Here is a 21,869-nt window from a genome sequence, read left to right as displayed (position 1 = left end):
TCACTGCTATGGGGGTAACTCTGGCTAAGAACTGACCTTGAAGGTTTGCACAGCCCAGCTGCGGAAGGCTTCCTCCTGTCCACTGAGCTCATCCCCTTCCCCTGTAAGGACGAGCTGGGAGGCCCCCAGATGGGACAACTTCTGGTCGATGTCATGAGCAAAGGCACAGAACTGCGGGTACATGCTGGAGCCAAGGCCGAACACAGCATACCTGCCAGAGGAGGACACACACACGGAGACTGGAGTGACCCCACCCATGCAAGCAACACATAGCACAACCTGCCCGTAAACCAGCCTCAGACACTCCTACTCCAGCTGGGCACAGAGCCAGCCAGTGCATGCCATCTTTGGGTCCTCTCCAGCTCCCAAGCCTTGTCACCAACTCCCGTGACCAATGCATGCTCAGCCTGCAGACCTGTGGGAAGGACTTGGTTTTCCTGGCTTGACCCTTGACACATTCTCTCTGCCTGGACATCTTGGATGAGACCCCCTTATACACAACCAGTACCCTCCCCGGAACCCGGGTCCCTGACACTTAGGTCCACAAGGCAGGGCTTAGACGAGTGGGAGTAGGGAAAAGCCTTACCTGAACTTGTTGGTAAGCTTTTTCAGCATGAAGAGAGATTTTTTCAGTTTCTAGAAAGAGAGAGAACCACTGAGTTCTCAGGACAAGATTCATAAAAGCACTGCTTTTTACTTTTCTTCTGGTGGCCCACTTCAAAACTGGCCATATCTGGCAGAAGAAGGTTCAAGATTCATAAATGGAAGTCAGTTTATGTGTGGGGCTAACTGGCCAGGGCTTGATGACAAGGTTAGCTTTAGTAACTCATGTGGGCCTGACCCCTGGTGTAGCCCTGAATAGCCCAGCCCCATCCACTTCTGGTAGAGAGAGGGCCTGGCATCTCCAGATGGTCTCCTCATGGGGCATGAGCCTTTTTTCCTGTTTGGAACCTGGTAAGAATGACAACTGGTCCTATACTCTCTAAGAAAACCCTCATTTCCAAGGATCTCAAGATAATTTTAGGTGCAATGTAAAATACTGTCAAATCACCTGGTAAGAGTATTCTCTTTTCTGTAATTTTTTTTGTTATTCCTGTTTCTATTATTATTATCATCTTTATGGAAACTAGGGAGAGTCTCAGCTGAAGCTACTGGAGCCCAAAGACCTCTAATACCAGACCATTGCTCATTTTAAAAAACAAAGCAAGCCGTGGTCAGGCAACGGTATCTAGCGAAAATTCAAGAACTTAGGCTCTCATTGGATTAATTTTTTGTTGGCCTTCCATCTGTGGGAATGATACAAAGTTTCCTTTACACATGAATTTTTTAGTTAAAAAAGGTAAGTCAACTTACTTGAAAATATAAGTATGTCCTAGGAAAGGGGTCGCCTACATATGGTGATAATTACAAAGAAGGTAGCCAAATGCTAAAGCTAAGGCAGCCCAGAGCAATCTGAGCACTCACTTCCAAATGTCTTCCATAGGACATGCTGAATCGCCCAGATCCTTTCCTTGGCCCCCTCGGGCCCTGGCACCACCCACCCCAGAACACTGCGACCCAGGCCACACACCTCTCCGTTGCTGGGGGAGTCTCCGTTCCCAAACGTGCTGGTCACCACCACCAGCAGCTTCTCCTCCTCCAGATGGCTCAGCCTGTACTCGTCCATGCACAGAACCTGCAGAGCCCCGAGGGTGGACATCAGCCCTCCACACCGTCCCCAGACACCCTGTGCTTCCCTTTCCCCACCCAGGCCAGGAACCTCCCTCCCAATCATCTCTTTCCACCAGGCCCCGCCCACACCAAGCCCAAACGGGCACAGAGGCAGGTGCTTCCTGAATCCCTGTTGAACAGACCCACATGAACACATTGCTCCCCATCCTTCTGCCCCAAGCAAGCCCCACTGCCAATCCTTCCACAAGCCGGGGAGGGATCACCTCCCAAACACTGCAGGCCCCAAATCAAAACACTCCTGCAGCCATTTTGAATTCTTAGTGTGCAGATGTATTTTCCACAAAAATGAGGTGAGGTTACAAAAACCACCATTCTTTCACCCCTCAGGAACCCGAATGCTTTGCCTGAAGCAATCTCAGGTGACACCTGTCACCGCCTCCCTGTTCAACCCACACCCACGTGAAATGGGACGTCTCCCAACACAGGAGGAAATTCAACACTGATGGCATGAATGGGTCCCCCTCTGGGGTTTCATTCTCCTATTCAGTCCTTTGCCCCCTTCACTTTTATCATGGTACCCTATAGTGAAGATGTTGAGTAAATAGGAATAAAATGTATCTACAGGAACTCACAGATATTGAGACTTGGATTAGGAAAGCATTTCTCAAACTGTGTTCCCTGGCACAAACTTACAAACTTACGTTCTGTGTAACTTTGGGAATCCCTGGACACACACCTATCCTTCTGTCACAGATTTACAACATAGAGTCAGCATATCCAAGGCCCTGGGACATTCAGGAACAGGGCAACCATTTGAACTTTTGCCAATTTGTCTGTACACAGGCAGAGAAAAAGGCCTGTGTCCTGCTGAGCTGGTTACCTTGGGGTTGAAGGCATAGCTGAACAAGGTCCCCAGGTCCTGGGCCAGTGTTTCCGACTTTCCCGTCTCTGTCGCAAAGAGGATGGTAGCTCTGACTCGGGACGCCATGGTCTTGCGCATCAGCATGGAGGTGAAGAGCACAGCCCTGTGTGGACAGACACTGTGCTGACTCAGCCCTCCAGAGGAACACGGGGGGCCCAGGAGAACAGGGGAGGGCTGGTGTTTAAAGTGTGGCAGGACGAGGGAAAGGAATGCACATTTCTTACCAGCTACTGACCCTGATCCATGGCCCTTCTCTTCCCTTTACCCGCTCAACCCACTACTCAGCCCCTGGGGGAAATGGAGGACGGGGAGGGTTAGGCCAATGGTGGTAGGTGATTCCCCCTTGGCGTCTGGACCCCTCCATAAAGATCATCATGTCTCTCTGTTCCCTGCCTGTTGAGGCCAAGAAGGGCAGCCACCTGGGAGGAACGGCTACGGCTCAGATCTCAGCACTGGCTGCTTGCACTTACTGAACCAAGACTTTGAATGGAATCTTTCTCCTCCGGGGTCTCTTCTTCTCATCTTGCCAGGCGTGGGTTTTCCAGGCCTCCACCTTCAGAAAAGAAAGCACATATGAGGGCAGGTGGGGCCTGACTCCTCTTTGGTGTCGGGGCACGAGGGAGACAGAGGACTTGTCATGCCCTTTGTGAGGTGGGGGTCCCTGAAGCCCACACTGGGGAGGACGGGGGTTCTGTCTCCCTCAGAGCTGCAGCTCCTGCCCACACTGTGGGGTCCTCTGGCTTATTCTCCATTAGTTTCTCCCCAGAAGGAAGAGGCCCCACTTCGCTTTCATCTTTAATGTCTAATCACTAGGCAGGTCCTACAGTGTAGAGTTCAAACCAGGTACCTCTTCTGAGAGTAAAGGAAGGTGTTAGGACAGCAGGTACAAACTACCGTAGCCATCAGTCACCCTGATTTGCTAGTTAGCATCTGAATGTAAGGAAGCTCTTCTAACCAAAGTGCTTTTGGACTTTTTATTATTTTTTTTAAATATATATATATATATTTTTTAAGATTTTATTTATTTGACAGACAGAGATCACAAGTAGGCAGAGAGGCAGGCAGAGAGAGAGGAAGGGAAGCAGGCTCCCTGCCAAGCAAAGAGTCCAATGCAGGGCTCGATCCCAAGACCCTGGAATCATGACCTGAGCCGAAGGCAGAGGCTTTAACCCACTGAGCCACCCAGGCGCCCCGCTTTTGGACTTTTTAAAATACGAACTGGTTTCAACAGGTAGCAGTGATAGAATGCGTTCTGGGCTGGGCATCCACCAGTTCGTTTGCGGAGCTAACGCCCATCACTTTTAGAGAGGAGAACAGCAGGGCTTACGTGGGTGCAAAGACCCACCCAAGATCCTACAGCCAGGAGGCAGCAGAGTTGCCCACAGCCACGTCTGACCCAGGAGCCAAGCTCTTCAGCATCATGGGCTACAACTGTCTATGGGGGGTGGGGGTAGAAGGGTAATGGCGGTCAGCCTCAGAAGCGTAAGCCCCGGTGGAGCAATGGGCCCCTGAAGGTAGAATAAAAGTTATTTCCTGTGGGGCACCTGGGTGGCTCAGTGGGTTAAACCTCTGCCTTCGGCTCAGGTCATGATCTCAGGGTCCTGGGATCGAGCCCCGCATTGGGCTCTCTGCTCAGTGGGGAGCCTGCTTCCCCCTCTCTCTCTGCCTGCCTCTCTGCCTACTTGTGATCTGTCAAATAAATAAATAAAATCTTTAAAAAAAAAAGTTATTTCCTGAAGTCTCACTCTCTGTGGAAATGGACAAACGCTGCTCAGCCTCCTGTGAGTGCAGCCTGAAAAGCACAGGTCTCTGGGTCCCCGACCCTCCCCCATGGGTCCCCCACAGGTGAGTGCGTGCACACACGCACATGCACACACACACACACACACTCCACCCCTGAGCTCCCAAGACACAGAGGAGAGGAAAGCCCTCCTTTACCTGGTAGTAGTAGAAAGGGGACAGGACATAGTTTAACATCTCCTGGTGGAACACAGGAGTGATACTCCCAGAAATCGGGGGAACCAGCCAAATCCAGTCAGCCGGGCAGCCCCCTCGGGAGCGGTACTCGCTCTGCATGTACTTCATGAAGGACTCTGCAGCTGAGTGGTGGTCCATGATGGTCACATTCTGCTTCTGAATGAGAAGGAGGCAAAGAGGGGGCATTGAGGAGAGGGATGGAGTCACGAGTGTGGTCAGTCGGCTGCGGAGCTCCCAAGATGGACTGTGGAAAGGCCGGGTAATCAGCAAAATGGGACAGCCATTGCCCGTGGCTACTTCGTTGCAGCTAAAAATAAATACTCAAGTCGAAGACACTTTTGGAGCATCAAGGAGCCCCAGAAATCACCATAGTCATGGTGGGCCTACAGGTCATGTGGTGGCCCCCCACCTTGGCCCTCTAGGGGCAATATCCCATTCTCAGGCCACACCTACAAGTCTCCCCCAACTCCCAACAAATGGCTCCCTCTGGATGCTGATAAATCCAACCACGGAGCCTTCTTGCCACTGGTTAGTAGAGAGTTCCGGGAGTTCCTTCAGCCAAGAAGGAACTGGACCTGTCCGGAGAGGACTGAGTGTTGGGGGGAACCGTAGCCTATGGAAGACAAGTCACCACAATGTCCCACATCCTAAAATTGGAAGCCAAGGGGTCTGAGCCTTCCTGGAATGATCCAACAGAGGCAGCCACACCCTTATCTATCTGGGGCGCCTCATTGAGTCAAGACATCTGTTTAATGTCATGATTCAAACCGTGGCCTCTTACTGGCCATGTGACCTTGAGCTATTAGCTGCTGAAACTCACTAAGCCTTTGAAGAACAGAACATGCGCGGTAAGCATTTGCTGCCATCCTTACTCGCGTCTGCTGGGCAGCACATCAGGCACGGATATTACAGAGGTGAATGCGAGGCCCTTTTTCTGCATTAGATTATATTCTAAGGTGGGGACACAGAGGAAGTTGGCTGCCCATGTGGTCTGCTATGAGACAGAACAGAGGAGAGTGCAGGGGCTGCTGGGAGACGTGGCATGCTGAGCGCAGACACAGACCTGGAGGAGGAAGGAATTCCAGAAGCTGCTTCTAAGAGGAAGCAAGTATATATATTTTTAATTTTATTTATTTATTTGACAGAGAGAAAGCACAAGCAGGTGGGGGCTGGGTCGGGGGCATGCAGAGGGAGAGAGAGAAATGGGCTCCTCCCTGAGCTGAGAGCCCAACATGGGGCTCAATCTCAGGACCCCCGAGATCATGACCTGAGCTAAAGGCAGATGCTTAGCTGAATGAGCCACCCAGGGGTCCCCTAAGCAGAGGCAAGTCCTAAGGGATGGGCACAGTTAGGGAAGGGGCCTTCCTAGAGGAGGACACTGCCCGAGTCAAGGGCAGAAGTACCAGAGCAGCCCACTGAGGGCGGGCTCAGGGGTCTTCTGCCATCTTACACTTGTACGAGCAGGTCCCAGGTGCTGGGCCAGCTGTAAGCTCAAAAGCTGATTATGGTGATAGTAAGAACCATAAAACTAAGGCCTACTGAGGGTTTGCTAGGGGCCAGATAGCACAGTTGAGTGTTTTGCATACATTTTAATTCCTACAATAACCAAGCGAGGGAGGTCCTACGATTTATTCCCGTTTTAGAGATGAGGAAGTTTATCCTGAAGGAGGGTGACGAGGAAGTCCTGGAGACACTCTAGCCATGAGGGGATACAGTCCTTAGCGATCAGGAGACAGTTGAAGATCAGATTTTCTGGGACATATCTGCATCCTGTAGTGACAGGGCTGGTGCACTGAACCCACGGAAGTCAGGATGTGTGGTCCACTGGTAGTAAGGTCCTTCTGAGCCGGGCCAGCCCCAGGGGGCTCTTCCTGTTCCGCCTCAGATCACCCCCCTGCCCCAACAATCAAGGACAGGCTTTAGCTATCTTTGGGTGAGCAGCCTTGGGAAACTGTGTGATTGTAAATATTTATTGGATGTTTGTTTCATGTCAACTCCCCATTCCACTCCGCAAGGAAAGGGTTTTTGTCTACTTTGTTCACCACTCACATCCTTGGCCAAGCCTAGTGCTCGGTACATGCAAAACACTCAGTGTATTTTGCTGAATGTATAAAGGACTGTCTTCCTAGCAGTCTGGCCTCCAGGGCCTCTGATGGCTTTAGGGAAATGGTTTCAGCCTCTAAAGTAGTATCTTCACACATCCGCTCCCTCCTTCCTAAAAGGAAAGGGGGCGTTCCTACGAGTAAGACAGGCACACAGAGGAGAAGGCTCAGTCCCACACAAGCACTAAACCGTGTGTGGACCCATGGGGTGGGTACATTCGCTCAGCAGAGGGAAGGAATGAGCAGCCCCTGCTCGTGGCAACATGGGCTCTCATTCATTCATTCGGTATGGCCAGACATTCTCCTACTCCCTGGAGTAATGAACAAGAGAGACAAGGTCCAGCCCTAAAGGAAAGGCAAGAAGTAGATGTACTATGTGATGTGGGAGCTAGTGAGAACTAAAAGGAAAAATAAAGACAGAGTTAAAGGAAGAAGAGAGAGGGCTGGGATGGAGTCAGGGTAAGGGTGCCATCTTCCATGGTGTGGTCAGGAAGACGACTGTAAGGAGGTGACAGTAGAGACTGAATGAAGGGAATGAGGGGGTCATGGGATGATTTGTGGGAAGGGTGTTCTAGGCAGAGGGGGAAAGCAAGTGCAAAGGCCCTGAGGTGGGACCATCTAGGTGAGCCTAGAAAACAGCAAGAATTCCAGAAGTGACCGGAAGAGTGGTAGAGGACAGAAGTCTGACTGGAGTGGCTGGAGGAGGAGGAGGTGTATGAGATCTTGCAGTGGGTTAGCTGCAAAGGGAAACAGGAAAACAAGGTAGTAGCTGTGGTTCTTATTTGGTTAGCTGGTTGTTTATTTCTTGGAAATAGGAAACGTTACAGCCTATTAGTCACTGCTGAAATTGATCCAGCAGAGAGGAAGACACTGATGAGACAGAAGAAGTAGGGAGGCATTTTTAGGAATAAAGTCCTTGAGAAATGGAGAGGGAAGAGGATTCTGTGCTCAAGCTCGGGGACGGACAAGTCTTGAAAGGTAAGGAGTTGCCTGTTGCTAGAAGCATTCAAGTTTACACTAGAAGACCCAGTGTGGGTAGGAGGGCTTATCTGTCCGCATCCCCAGCACCTAGCACAAACAAGATGCTCAGTACTGGTGTGATACATGAAAAAATGGACAACATTGTCAGGGGAGAACCAAGCATGATATGAGTGACTAGACCAGAGAACCTTCTGACCAGAAAGTCTCCGGATCCACAGAACACAACGTACCTGGAAACTGTGGAGCACAGCGACATTGATCTCAATGACAGCCCGGTCTTTCCAGAGTGAGGCCAGCTTGTGTGTTTCCAGGCCCATCCTTCTGCCCACTTCCTGCAGAGGCGGTGATGGGGTGAGTTGGTCCCTGAGAGCCCCCCCAGACAGACCCACACTTGCAGCCAGCCCCGTCAGATGGGCCCTATTACCTCTAGAATGTTGTAGCGCTGAACGTCACAGAAGTCCCGGACCCCGATCTCCGTTCCCATGTACCAGCCATTGAAGGGGCACCCTGGGAACTCAAGGCCACCCACTTCAAGGAGCATGTTGGCCACTGCGGGCAGGGCATACCACTTCAGCTGCAGCTCACGGAACCACTCATACCTGGCAGGGAAGCAGAGCCAGTGCTCAACGGGACCTGTACTATTGCCCACCCTCATCCCCCATCCCCACCGACAAAAAGACAAAAAAGTCTTCAGAAAAAGAATCAACCAAGAAGACTTCTTTCCAAGTGTTATTCTCTAAATTCATCCAGCCTGGAGAAGTGAACTGGGCACAGTAGGTATCATTAATTATGTATTCATTTACCTGCTTGTTCATGCAAACATACGTTAAGCAACAAGCATGTGACAGGCGCCGTACCAAATGCAGAGAACCCAACACAACATAGCAGTTAAGGACTCTAGTGTCAGAAAGCCCAGGTTCAAGTTCTGCCTTACCACTTACCAGCTGTGTGACCTTGGCATGTGAGTCAGCCTCTCTGAGCCTTAGTAACCCCACCAGTAAAATACAGATACTAGCATCAAACTCATAGGGTTACTAATAAAGTTGACGGTGTCACTTGTTTGTAAATTCATATAATTTATATGCTTATAATTGAGCACCTACTATGTGCCAGGTACTCTTCAGGTGGTAGCTATATATAGCTGAACAAGAAAGCCAAGATCCCTATACTGAAGGAGCTTATGGACTAGAGTCTAGACTCTAAACAAGTAAACAGATGAATAGAAAAATAAGGTGATGTAGTAGTAGATAAGAGTATCTGCTCTAGACTGAGTGATCAGGATAGGCTTCTCAGAGGGGGTGACATTCAGGAAATACCTCATTGTAGAGAAGAAATGAATCCTTTAAATTTCTGAGGAAAAAGCATGTCAGGCAGAGGGAACAGCAAGTGCAAAGGCCCTGTGTTGTGAGTGAGTTCAGTGTATGCAAGGGACAAAAAGAAGAGTCCAGCTCAATACCTGCTACACAGTGAGTCTCTATATATGGAAGTATTTTTGTGAGGATGATTGCTGCCCAGGGTCTGAACCAGGTGAGCTCCAGAAGTCACTATGGCCTTATACTTTCACCACAGTCAGAAGGGGGCAGCTGAGAGAGTTGGCAGGAAGACAAGAGGGCTAGGATGCTCAGTGTGAGAATGATAAAGCCATTTGAGGGTTTCTCCCCCAAAGTCACTGTTTTCCAAGTTCCTAGGGCCCCACCTGTCAAAGCCCCTGCCTCTCCCTCATCATCAACATATCCTTCCAAGTCTAAGGCCTACGTCCCAAGTCTGGGGTTGCTGCACAAGTGCTGACAAGGCAAGATCGAGAGCCAGCCCTTGTGCCACTGCCTGCTGCTGGCTGGGCTTTGGGGGCAAGGAGGGGCCCGAGGCCAGAGATCTCCCCAAGGAAGGGATGGAGCAGGCACACCCCAGCAGCCCCACCTGCTTACCTGGGATGTTCCATGGGCACCTCGAGCACAAGGTCGGGCGGGATTTCAAAGAACTCAGGGTCACAGCCATCCGCCTGCAGCACCAGAGGCACCACATCGAAGCGGCCGTACTTGGGCTCCCAGCCAAGGTCGATGCACAGCTGGGGGCAAGACGGGCCCAAATGAGGCCCCTTGACCCCTCTGGTTCCCTCTGTCAGCCACCAAGGCTGGACCCCATACCTGGGTGAACTCCACGCTGGCGGGGTCCCCCAGGATGGTGCCGTCAGGCATCTGGTAGCCCGCATACCGGATAAGTTGAGCGTTCCAGACCCGGAAGTCATGCTTCCCATCGCTCCGCTGCGGGAACACGGTGATGGCCGACCTTCCCCAAGACAAGGACAGTGCCATTGACTCCTCGGCTTTGGTGGGGGCTCCCAGCCAGCCTCCCCAGGTCTCCCTCTGCCTCCTGTCTTCCGGCTCCCCATCCCTCTGCACCTACGCTAAACTCTTGCAGCAACACAACATTCCACTCACTGGTCTGACAGCCCCCTTCCTGACATGCCTTCCCTCTCCTTCTTCTGCTTCCAGCACCTCCCCTTCCTTTAAGACCAATACAGGGGCCACCCCCTCCAGGATATTCGCCATCCCTCAGGTGGGGTCAGCCATCCCAGACTTTGCCCTCACTGCATCTTTCTCTGGCGCAGTCCGGTGAGTGGGACGCTTGTCTAGCGCCGGGAACAGGTGCACAGTGGGCTGGGGCAGGGTCCTCGGCCTTAGTCACCTCTGCATTGTCCTCACCCCACTGCCATGCCTAGTCACGGGTTAGGTCCCCATTATAGGGGCACCGTTTGCTGAACAGAAAAATGAATGAATGGCCGAACAGGCTGTTCAGTCCATCAGCCTGGACCTCTTTGGCTGAGGGTAGGAGAAGGTAAGCTTAGGAGAGGGGGACACGCACTGATGAAGAGTGACTCCCAGTCCTACAAAAAATGACACATTGGAGCCTTGAGCTGCAACACCAACCTCTCATCCCTTCTAAAAAGCGGGGAGCCTGACCTTGAGCAGTGACGATGTTGCTTGTCAAAGATCCCCCGCCCCCTCCAAATGGTTCCAAGTCAGAAGGAAGTCAAGCGCATGGGCTAGGAAGAGTGGTTAAGCTCACGGAGGCTTGCCCAAGAAGCCTGCGTCTTGCTCCTTTCTCTTTCTCCCTGGCTTCTCCTGGAGAAGCCTTCCCTAAACCTGTCTGCATCCTTTGGCTCAGACTCCGGGGCAGGGTGGGCCCCAGCTGCAGCCCCAGGAAAGGGGAACTCACCTGATGTTGCCATTGTTGGTTGCATAACGCAGGTGTCTGCAGATGTGCTCGAACATTTCCTTGGCAGTGGAACAGCTCCGGGCGTCGAAGACCTGCACACGGCCCACCCAGCCCACACCATCAAGGACCATGAGGACAGAGGTCCGGGGTTGATCAGAAGCGAAGTTATGAGGGAACAGGGGAAGTGGCCCGCACGCCCCACCACCACCCAAGCACCAAGCAAAGAAGAACGTTCTCTTCTTTCTCTGCATCAACACCTTCCATCTCAGGGCTGCCCGTCCCTCCTTTCTCCTGCTCTCCTGGGGGAGCCCAGGCAACCCCTCTTGGAAGACCCCATCAAAACCCAAATCCCAAGAAAACCTGACTTTTGGGCATGTGAATGGGGACTCCCACAGCCCAAGCCTACTCCCTTTAGAACATCAGCACACTGGGCTCTCAGCATTTTCTTTCAACCTGTGCTGGTTTCACTGGCATTTTTTTTTTTTTAAAGATTTTATTTATTTATTTGACAGAGATCACAAGTAGGCAGAGAGGCAGGCAGAGAGAGAGGTGGAGGCAGGCTCCCTGCAGAGAGAGAGCCCGATGCGGGGCTCGATCCCAGGACCCCGGGATCATGACCTGAGCCGAAGGCAGAGGCTTAACCCACTGAGCCGCCCAGGCGCCCCTCACTGGCATTTCTCATCCATTTCCCTGTGCAAGCAATTTCCATATTATCCAGCAATGAAGGAGGCCAGGATAAAGACAGTCTCCTGGGAGCCGAGGACTCAAATGGCCCTCTCTCGCAGCACCAGGGTCTCAACAGCTCATTCAGTTTTATGTCTGGGTTTAACGGGAGACCAAAGACCCGCTAGAAATCCTGTCCTGCAATCAGATCCTAGACTTCCAGGGGGAGCCCTATGAGTGAGTCCCCATTTCATGTTCACCAACGTGAAGAGAGAACCGGGGAGCCCCGCCCGGCTGCTCAGGGCCCTGTGCACAAGGCCTGCCCGCCTCCCAGTTTCCGCCCCTGCCTGGGCCTGGGCAAGCCCACCTGCAGGTTGGACCACTGGATTCTCCCAATGCAGCGGGGAGCGTTGCGCCAGGCCTGCTTGGCCGCGAAGATGAGCTCATCCCCCGTCAGCTGATAGGTTCCTGTTGTTTCTATCTCCTTTGTTACTGCTTCCACTCTGGCCAGATGTTCCTCTATTTTTGCCCTGGGGGACAGGAAGACAGCAGGAAGATCAACAATGAGATGCCTTAGATGGGGGTGGGGGGTTCATTCACTCCACAGAAGCAGGAACTGAGCTTGGGGACCAGGAGGGCAAGATGTCCCTCAGGGAGACCATCCCCCTCTGGGGCCAGCTTCACAGGTATGGGACCCCGGAACCTGGGCTCAGAAGGGCCCCAGGCTTGGCTTAATGCTCTGCTGTCCCTGTCTTGAGATTCTCTCTCATTTTGGAACAGGGAGCGTCATTTTCATTTCTCCACTGGCTCCTGCTGGTTACCCAATGCTCTTGATCCCACTGACACCCTTGTTGTCGGGCGCTTTTCCTCCAATCCCATTCATCTCAGCTTGGCAAGCATCAGCAAGGAGTACAATCCTCAGACACTTGAAAGACTGGAGAAGGACCCATCAAGTCAAGTCACAGCCACGTCCTGCCTCCTGGCCACCTCCCATGGTCCAGAGATGAGCTGTCCCTCCCTCCCATGTTGGCTCCCGTGTACCGAGAACTCATTCCGAGCCAGGTACTGAGCGAAGTGGCTCACAGTCAGGGTCTCACTGAGTCTGTGAGGGAGGTGGTTTTTCTGTCCACTTTATAGTCGGGGGTAGGTAGGCCCTGTAGGGCAGGTGAAGGACCAGCCCAGGAACGTAAGTATGATAAAGAGCAGGTAGGGCTCAGGTTCCCATTGCCCTGATGCCAAGCCCCGGCTCTTAACCTTCCACCTTCTGCCCCTGGGGGGATTGCAAGCGTGGAGAAGTTGAGGGCCTGCCCACGCTTCTCTGAACAGGGACGGGCGCTCAGGACCCAGCCTGCAGGGCCCCAGGGCCGACTCAGGCAGGAGCCCTCCACCGCATGGTCCAACCTCGAGGCACCCCTTGAATGTACTGTTTCTCAACCTCCGGTCTGCTCAGCCAGCACTCCTGGGGGCGATTTCTAAACTGTTCTAAACTGTTCCTGCTCACCCCTCCCAGGTGGCCAAAATATCCCTCAGGGAGGGATTCAGTCAGAAAGGCTTTAAAACACACACACACACACACACACACACACACACACACACACACACAGAGCAACTTTGAAATTTCCAATCAACACCAAAGACAATTTGAAATGGCAACAAACAGAATGATTTAAGGAATGAACTCATGATTAAGGAGAGAGGACAACTCAGAACAGAATGGCCTTTTCTGTGGATGAAGAGTGTCTTGACAGCTCTTCCTTGATCAAAGAAAAAAGCTCAGAGACAAAACATTCGGGGTTCCTTATCGGCAAGGACACCCCTGGCATCAGGACCTGCTGGGTGAGGTTGAGGTGGTCACACTGGGAGCCCCCCTCCCCACACAAAGCTTCTAGCAAGACTCCCCGCTCGGTGTCTGAGCACGGAGAGCGTAGCAATCACCAAATCACGGATACCTTGAGCCCACTCCCTGGTGTTAGTATGTGACTATGTAAGAAAGGGTTCTTTTTTACATTTTCCCTGCTATTCCTTTAGAATTTTGCATTTTACTACTGTTTTCAACAGAGTTGCACTTCAGATGCTATGCCTAGGAGTTCTGAAAAAAAAAAAAAAAGAGTGTAGCTTTTGACATCAGTGAATGGATCTGAACAGAACATTGAGCAAATTACAGTTTCTAACTATACAATCCTTCATTCACTAAAGACCGAACCTGCCAGCAGACTCTGGCTGCTTGTGTGATCGTGGGGATGGACCGCCATTTGTCAGTCACACCCCCAGGACCTCTTGACAGGTTCGAGGTATGGACTTGAGACTGAGAAACAGACCTTCCGTCTGTGAGAAACAAGTGGGTTTCTTTGAAACCTCCAGGAGCAACCCGGTGGCTTCCCAGGGCTAACACCTACCCAGTGCCTTCTAAACACCAGCAGGACCTCCCAGGTCCAGCATGAAGTTGGAACCTTGAAGGTCAAAGAGCTGGATGCCAGAACCCAGGTTAAAAGCAGGGGCTCTGGTGCCAAATTGCCTGGGTTCACATCCCAGCTGTGGGACTCTGAAACATCTGACTTCAAGCAAATTATTTCTTCTGTGGGCTTTCGTTTCTGTAAAATGGGAATTCCTACTGGTGTCTATAAAATGGGGGGGGGTACTCCTTTCAGAGTTGTGGTGAGCATTGCTTGTAAAACACTTCCGCAGGGAACAGTGACCAGTGAATGTCAGTGCTGATAGGGTGGCCCAGTGAGGCCCATCAGGAGACCTCCTAGACCCTGAGAGGCTCATTGGTCATTGGCAGAGCTGACAGCCCGAGGATCTTGAACCTCCAAGCCACAAAGCACTCCTATAGAGTTTGTGGCTTCTCAGCACACATGGCAGCCAACCCCCAATGGGTTACTCAACCCAGCTCTGTAGGTGAGTCGCCAAACGAGCTTTTAGAAAACACAGAGCTCTGCTTTGTCCACGATTCTTGAGATCCTGATGTCCTTGGCCCAGGGTACCCTGCATGAGCATTTGGCAAAGTCCTCAGGTGACTCCAGGCACAGCCAGGGTTGAAATCAGCGACCCTGGCAGATTAGGGCACTTTTCAGAAGCTCAAGGCCCCTTACCCACTCAGACATTGCAGGATCATAGAAGAGGAGACATGGTATTACGAGGAGCCACTCTTTCCACCATGGGGTGGGGGTGGTCCCAGGTGCATTTCTGTGATTCATTTCATGCAGTAAAGAGCTATGTGGCCTACACCGTAAAAACCATACTCCCCTCCTGGCCCATAAAACAGCAAATGCATTCCCTCAGCCATTCTGTCTTACAATCCCTTTGTGTATTTTTATACTAAAGTTTTAAGTGGGCTTTACATTAATAATCATGTATTCTATGAAACCTAGGAATATGGAACCCCACAGAGTTCAGTGCAAAGAGTATGACTTGCCCTCTCCAGGTCAGATGGCATGGCTTCTAGCTGGGACTGGGCTTCCCTGTTCACCCCTGGTGGAGGTCTGACCAGGTGGTCCTAAAAGTCCTTTCTCTCTCCAACATTTCCTATTAAAAGAGCACGTATCAGCTCATCATCAAAGTTACCCTGTTCAAAGCTGGGTTCTATTCTTACCCCATTTTTACAGATGAGGAAGTTGATGTGCAGAGAGGGTGAACTGATTTCCTCAAGAATCCAGCGCTGGTTACCGGCACAGCCAGGATTCAAGGTCAAATAGCTACACTCCTGGCCCCCACTTTTAACCATCATTGCTATGCCTCTCTTGCTTATGATTACAAGAACTGACTCTGGGGTCTTTCCCCTTGGAAAACTGTGCTTGAGCCCTGGCTCCCCTGTGACTCTGGAAAGGGAAAGGGCCTGGGGTCAGAGGGAAATGACTGAACACAGGAGAGCTTGGGGAAAGAGGTCTGTAACGATCCAGCCCAAGTGAGACTTACTCTTTGAAGGAGTCGTAATACTGGTTGACAAATTCAATAGCTTGAGGTAGAAGCTCATCTGGGGGGGTAGGCTTGTCCCTGGATCCTCTCGTTAAACTTTTGGGGTTCATGATGGCTCCCAGACAAGACTTGGACTTGCATGCAAGCTCCTGGAAAGAGAGAGGTAGGTGGTGAGGGGGCTGCTTGGCCCCTCAGGAAGGTGTTGACAGGGGTCCTCCTTCCAGGCCAACTCTCCTGGCCACCTCCCACTCCAGCCTCTCCAGTTTCCTGCTGCCCTTCTCCACCCCGGTGGCACCTCCTCCTTGGGGTCCACCAAGCTTTCTCGCCACACACATCTCCTTTCCTCTACTGGCTGACCCAAGTAGGTGTAAGCCGGGGTGATTCCTACCACCTTGGGCTCAGTCTCTGGGCCCGCTCCCCGGCCAGACTCAGACCCAGGGCCAAGTCAACAGCTTGATCCCTGGGAATATCTCAACTATCTTCTCATTTAGAGAGGCTGATGTGGCTCCTGGAAACACACTTGGTATTCAGCCAACATGAACCAAAAGGAGAGGATACAAATCCTGAAGTCAGAGGAGGGCACAGAAAAAATGCTGGAAGGAAGTACACCCTAATGTTAACTCTGGTAATTTCTGGAAGGTATGGGAAATCTTTCCACTTACAAGGTGTTGAAATTTTCAATGACTTTCTATTTTACAATCAGAATGCATTCTATAGTTAGAATAAGAAACTTAGGAGAAGGAGCCTTGAACACTTACTCCAAGTACTCACTAACTGCTTGAATTCTTCTCCAGTCTCCCTATCAAAAAGCACTTGAATCCTTCTAATGACAGGGAACTCACTGTCTCTTGATGTAGCTCAGTCCAGCTTTGGGCAGTTCTCTTTTTTTTTTTTTTTTAAAGATTTTATTTATTTATTTGACAGAAAGAGATCACAAATAGGTAGAGAGGCAGGCAGAAAGAGGGGGAAGCAGGCTCCCTGCCGAGCAGAGAGCCCGATGCGGGGTTCAATCCCAGGACACCGAGATCATGACCTGAGCTGAAGGCAGAGGCTTTAACCCATTGAGACACCCAGGAACCCCTGGGCAGTTCTGTTAGAAAATTCTCCCCGGCGGGTGCCCAGGTGACTCAGTCGGTTAGGCATCTGCCTTCAGCGCAGGTCATGATCCCAGGGTCCTGGGATGGAGCCCAGCGTGGGGCTCCCTGCTCAGTGGGGGTCTGCTTCTCCCTCTCCCTCTGTTGCACCCCCTGTTTGTGCGCTTGCTCTCTCTGTCAAATGAATATATAAAATCTTAAGAAAGAAAGAAAGAAGAGAGAGGAAGGAAGGACAAATCCTCCCTGTTACTATGCGGTATCTCTACAAAAGACTGAATTTCTTCCTGTGATCCTTTATCCCATCTCCTGGACAATCCAGCATCCATCAGGGAACTACCAAGGGGCTGGCATCATCTATGTCCTGTTATTTGTACAGACCACTGGCCTCTGTTCCCAACACCTATGATCAACCAGATAATTGTCTGGTTTGCCCAGGGGAACATCCATTTGATCTACTAAAGGCCCAAATGGCTTCCCCACCTTGGGACAAGGGTGGTTCTCCCTGAGCCCCGGACTTCTCACCCCTTTAGCCTTGTGGTGGAGTGTGTCTTGGAAAGTCATCCCGCTGCCCCAGTTTTTGATCCTCACATGCCGAGGGCAGGCCGACGGGGGCCCATCCAGCTTGACCAGGGTTTCTGGAGACGTCTAAGAGGGAGAAAACACCAACAATTTACAAGTGCCTTCACCCCGGGGCCCCACAGGTCTCCCCTGGGCCCTACTTTGGCTTGGGGAGGGGGCCTATGGGTGAGGACCCGGGTCAGGATGTGGGTCTGTGTCCCTCCTCCTTCCCGGCAGCCTGGCCATCTGGGCCAGTGCCTGCTAAGAGTTCCAGGTGTCTGGGCTGCGGGCCAGGCTTCTCTCCTCACCCAAGACCCTGCCAAATGCTCCCTCGGTGGAATTGCAACAGGAGGGACTGAGGTTAGATACAAGGGAGACGACTGTCACAGCCAGTACTGCAGAGAACAGAAACTGGGGCAAGGAAGAATATACCACTGCCTTCCCCGGAGTTATTTAAGAATATGGAAAATATCTTCACCCATTTCTCTGCCCACCTGTCTGTTACGTTAAGGTCCAAAGCGCTTTGGAAAGATGGACCCTGTGGCCAGAGGCTGGGACTGGGGCTCCGCCACTGAGTCTGGAATCACACTGGGGTGTCCCACTGCTGGCTCCATGAATGGTTGCCTTTCATCCATGCCTGTCGGCCCACATTGGCAAGTGATCCAGGGGCCAGAGCACCATGGGGGTCACTATTCCTGCCCACCAGGGATCATCCCACTCTCCCAAGGCCCTTCCTCACCCCTACCCGTGCCCCTGTGGGTCCCCACTCACTGTCCAGACCCCAGCCTCCACCAGGCTGCTCAACCTGCATCCGTCTGGGTGAGGGAGGAAGAGGCTTCCCACACCCGTGTGACTCACTGACCTTTACTGTCCCTGTGAGGGACTGGGGGGACTCATTCCGGTGCTTGCCGAGGCTGTGACACTTGGGGTCATCCTGTGTCACTAGACTGTAAAAGGAAACAGCCAGCATGAGATAGGGATATCTAAGGGCAGAGAGGGATCTTGGAGCCCCCCCACTGCTAAGCCCTCATTTGATGGATGGGGGACCCGAGGCTCAGAGGGTGGGAGTGAATTTCTCAGCTGCTGGTCAGGAAGAGGAGAGCATGTGGTGGGGGAGGCAGCTGGTCAGACCCAATCTCCCTGTCATCATCAACCTCCCTCCCCCTCCTCTTCTCTTGCCTTCCCGATACAAAGCAGGGAGCTAAGCCAAAGCTGCCTGTCCGAATGGTGACCCACAGAAGCTCTGAGTAAAAATGTGGGATGACACTGAGTGTCCAGGGAATGGCTCCTTTCCACCCTGTCCTCCCAGGCCAGCAGCACTGCCACTACCTAGTTGTCTGGGGGGACTTGGGCTTTTTTTATGTAAAACCCCTGATTGGGGTGTCTGGGTGGCTCAGTGGGTTAAGCCTCTACCTTCGGCTCAGGTCATGATCTCAGGATCCTGGGATCGAGCCCCGCATCGGGCTCTCTGCTCAGCAGGGAGCCTGCTTCCCTTCCTCTCTCTCTTTGCCTGCCTCTCTGCCTACTTGTGATTTCTCTCTGTCAAATAAATAAAATCTTTAAAAAAATTTTTTTTTAAATTAAAAAATTAAAAAAAAATAAAGCCCCTGATTTATCTGGGTTTATTTATTTATTCTAAGTTGTTATTATGGTAACATAATTTTATTTTATGGTAAATGTTAAGCATTTATGGTAAATGTTAAGCATACACAAGTAGACAAAAAAATGCTGTAATAAATCCCCAGGGGCCCTTCACCCAGATTCAACCCCACCCAACTGTCAGTCTTGTTTGAACTCTACTCTCCCCGTGTCTGCTATCATTTCAAAGCAAATCTGAGACGTCATGTCATCCAAAGATGTCTCAGTAAGGGTATCTGGAAGTCAAGGACTCTTTTAAAAAATGTTTCTTTTCTTTTCTTTTCTTTTTTAAAGATTTTATTTATTTGACAAAGAAGAGAGAACACAAGCAGGGGGGGCAGCAGAGGGAGAAGCAGGCTTCCCACTGAGGAGCCCAACGTGGGGTTTGATCCCTGGGATCATGACCTGAGCCAAAGGCAGACACTTAACCAACTGAGCCACCCAGGCGCCCCTTAAAATGACGAATACAAAGAACTTTGGCTGTTCTTGGAAGACGAAAAGGCCCTAGGAGTCTGAAATCACTCAGAAACCACTGTCTCTGGTTTGGAATTCCAGGTTTGTTCTCCTGGCAAATGCTGCAGGGAATAGAAGGCATGTGACCTCTCTGGGCCCCTTACACGTGAGCACCCAAGAGTCGCACCCCACACACGCCTCCTCCTGGGGTGAATCACACTCTGGGGGCACAGGATGAAATCTTATTGTGTTCTGTGTCCTTTTGGCTATTTTCCGGGGTGGGCATGTGTGTGTGCACACGTCCAAGGGGAAAGGAAGTCAGAAAGTATTATAAGGATCTCTCATTTTCCACTTTTAAAAATTATGTCAGAAAGTGAGTGAGAGAGAGAGAGATAGCACAAGCATGGGGGAGAAGCAGGCAGAGGGAGAAGCAGGCTCCCTGTCGAGCAAGGAGCTGGATGCGGGGCTTGATCCCAGGACCCCGGGATCATGACCTGAGCTAAAGACAGCTTAACCCACTGAGCCGCCCAGGCGCCCTCTCATTTTTCCACTTTATACCTATTTGTAATGTGTTGGAATATGAAGAATGAGTATTACTTTAATTATTGGGAAAAGTAATGACTGTATATTTCAATTAACATTATATAATTAACTACATACATTAGATAGTAGTAGCACCACGTGATTTATAGCTATAAGGAGAGAGTCTCTTTAAGAGAATGTAAGTATGTAACAGAAAGCAACTTCTACCTGAATGGAGTGATTGATTCAACAGCCTTATAAAGGGCCTTCCATGCGACCCACTACCATCAAGCCGCTGGTCCGAACTGGGGGCCCCACCAGAAAAAAAATCTATACAGTCAGAACAGGTAAGCCACGGCTGAGCGATCGTCACCAGGCTCCTTAAATCAGAAGATGCTTTGAGCCTGGGGTCCTCAATGAGGCAATGCCTCCCTGCTCTTCTTGATCTTTTGACATCACCCCTCACCCCCATCTCCCCCGTGCTCGTTCTTGCTACCTTCTACTTACTTGTGGCCACAGGACTGGAGAATTTGAGAAGCGTACTGGTCCACAGTAACGTTTAGATGGGGAAATGCTCTCTTTCTATACTTCACCTAACTACTGCTCCCAAATATTGAAAAGTTACCTGAAAATCCACTCTACAGAGGGGTCCATAGTCCACCTGATCACATTGCCTATGGCTGCATAATTTAGGTTGCACCCAGCTTCTCCATTATTATAAATAATGCCTCAAACTGTGTATATGGTCTGATGCTCAGGGTGTGTGTGTGTGTGTGTCTGTGCCCGCCCAAGCATAGAAAAACACCTGGGGGAGATGCCAGTAAATATTAATTAACAGTGACTAGCATTAAATGATGATAGCATCGATCTGAATTTTCCTTTATAGTTTTCTGCATTTTCCAACTTTAACTATGACCATGCATTCCTTCATAACTAGGAATTTTTTTTTTTTAATTTGCAAAACTAATAAAGCTATGCGGAGTCACCGACCCCCCCCCCCCCCCCAAGGTAGCTAATTTCTTTGGGTTTGCTGTTGGGAGACCGGGTAGCTAGAAGCCAGGTGAGCGTACTAAGGATCTGAGTACTTGCAGCCCAATTACTGAGCAGTCTATCCACGTGCTCCTGCAATTTGGTTAAACCCGCAGCTATGCTCAGCCCCCTTAGATCCTTCGAGGGAGCCATGCTCAGCCCCCTTAGATCCTTCGAGGGAGCCATGGACCGTTAAGAATCTGCCATCAGCAGGAATGCTGGAGCGTGGTGCTTAGACCCAGCAACTATCCGCAAGCCTCTGAGTGACTGAGGATGGTTAAGGTCGACGCTGCCTTCTGTGGGTCGTTTGGGGTAACGGGGGTCCTGACTTCCCTTAGAGTTTCCACTCCTGACCACCGCCACTGCATTCACGGGGTGGGGGGTGGGGCACTCTGGGAAATGGGTCTAATTCGTAAAACAAGAACCTCTTTGCTCTCTTCATCCTATCTGTCCTAAAGCGTGCAGCAGTCCCAGTGCTGAAACATCTAGAAAGTTCCCAAACGCTGAAACATCCCCAATTCCTACTAGACGCCTCTCCGGGGAGCACGCGGAGCTTCCCTGGGTCGTTTGTGGCTACTGAACTGCAACCTCCAAACGGTTCTAAACGAGGAAAACACTTGATTTAAGTAAATCCTCATCGAAATCTTACGGGGGCGAACATTCCAACCCTCATACTTGGACGGAAACCCGAGGCACGCAGCGGGTCTGGGCCGCGCGCCCGGGTTCGAGACAGGTCCCGGCGCGGAGCAGCCCGCCACCCTCCCTGGGCGGACCCGGCCGGGCGGGAGTACCTGGCTCGGCGGGGTCCGCAGGCGGGCTGCGGCCGCAGGATCCGGCGGAGAAGCCGGCAGAGCCGGGGCCGGGCGGCCTCGCACGCAGCGCCCAGCCCCTCGCGCATGACCCCCGCACGAGCGCAGCTCCCAGAGCGCCTCGCCCAACGCCGCCCCGGCTCCTTTATCACGGCGGGAACCCCGCAGCCTCCGCCCTGGGGCGGAGCGAACCGGGGGCGGGGGGCGGCCACTCCCGGCTTTACCTTGCGCTTGGCCCAGGGCCGGATAGTCCGCCCGCGCCTCCGCTTTCCTGGCCGTGTCCCCTGCCCACTACACCCCTCGGCGTCCTCAAGGAGGT

General features: G+C 51.7%; 1 protein-coding gene across 2 annotated transcripts in view; it reads right to left on the bottom strand.

Moving 5' to 3' along the window:
• The window catches only part of NOS2 (nitric oxide synthase 2), a 33,549-nt gene extending 11,896 nt beyond the window's left edge, over positions 1-21,653 (bottom strand). For both annotated transcript variants that reach the window (XM_032845440.1, XM_032845441.1), the window contains exons 1-16: positions 21,533-21,653; positions 17,962-18,046; positions 17,064-17,186; positions 15,448-15,596; positions 11,900-12,062; positions 10,870-10,961; positions 9,798-9,939; positions 9,579-9,718; positions 8,078-8,252; positions 7,884-7,985; positions 4,532-4,726; positions 3,064-3,146; positions 2,552-2,696; positions 1,571-1,675; positions 587-636; positions 37-211 (exon numbers count right to left, since the gene is read on the bottom strand). In XM_032845440.1, the coding sequence (XP_032701331.1) occupies positions 37-211; positions 587-636; positions 1,571-1,675; positions 2,552-2,696; positions 3,064-3,146; positions 4,532-4,726; positions 7,884-7,985; positions 8,078-8,252; positions 9,579-9,718; positions 9,798-9,939; positions 10,870-10,961; positions 11,900-12,062; positions 15,448-15,596; positions 17,064-17,186; positions 17,962-18,046; positions 21,533-21,639 (2,031 nt within the window). In that variant the 5' untranslated portion in view covers positions 21,640-21,653. The remainder of the gene's footprint in view (positions 1-36; positions 212-586; positions 637-1,570; positions 1,676-2,551; positions 2,697-3,063; positions 3,147-4,531; positions 4,727-7,883; positions 7,986-8,077; positions 8,253-9,578; positions 9,719-9,797; positions 9,940-10,869; positions 10,962-11,899; positions 12,063-15,447; positions 15,597-17,063; positions 17,187-17,961; positions 18,047-21,532) is intronic.
• Positions 21,654-21,869: the final 216 nt, after the last annotated feature.

This window comes from Lontra canadensis, unplaced genomic scaffold (assembly GCF_010015895.1).
Source record: "Lontra canadensis isolate GAN:19392208 unplaced genomic scaffold, GSC_riverotter_1.0 scaffold163, whole genome shotgun sequence".
Lineage (NCBI taxonomy): Eukaryota > Metazoa > Chordata > Mammalia > Carnivora > Mustelidae > Lontra > Lontra canadensis.
The sequence above is the reverse complement of the archived record's forward strand: the minus strand, read 5'-3'. Positions and strand labels throughout refer to the sequence as shown.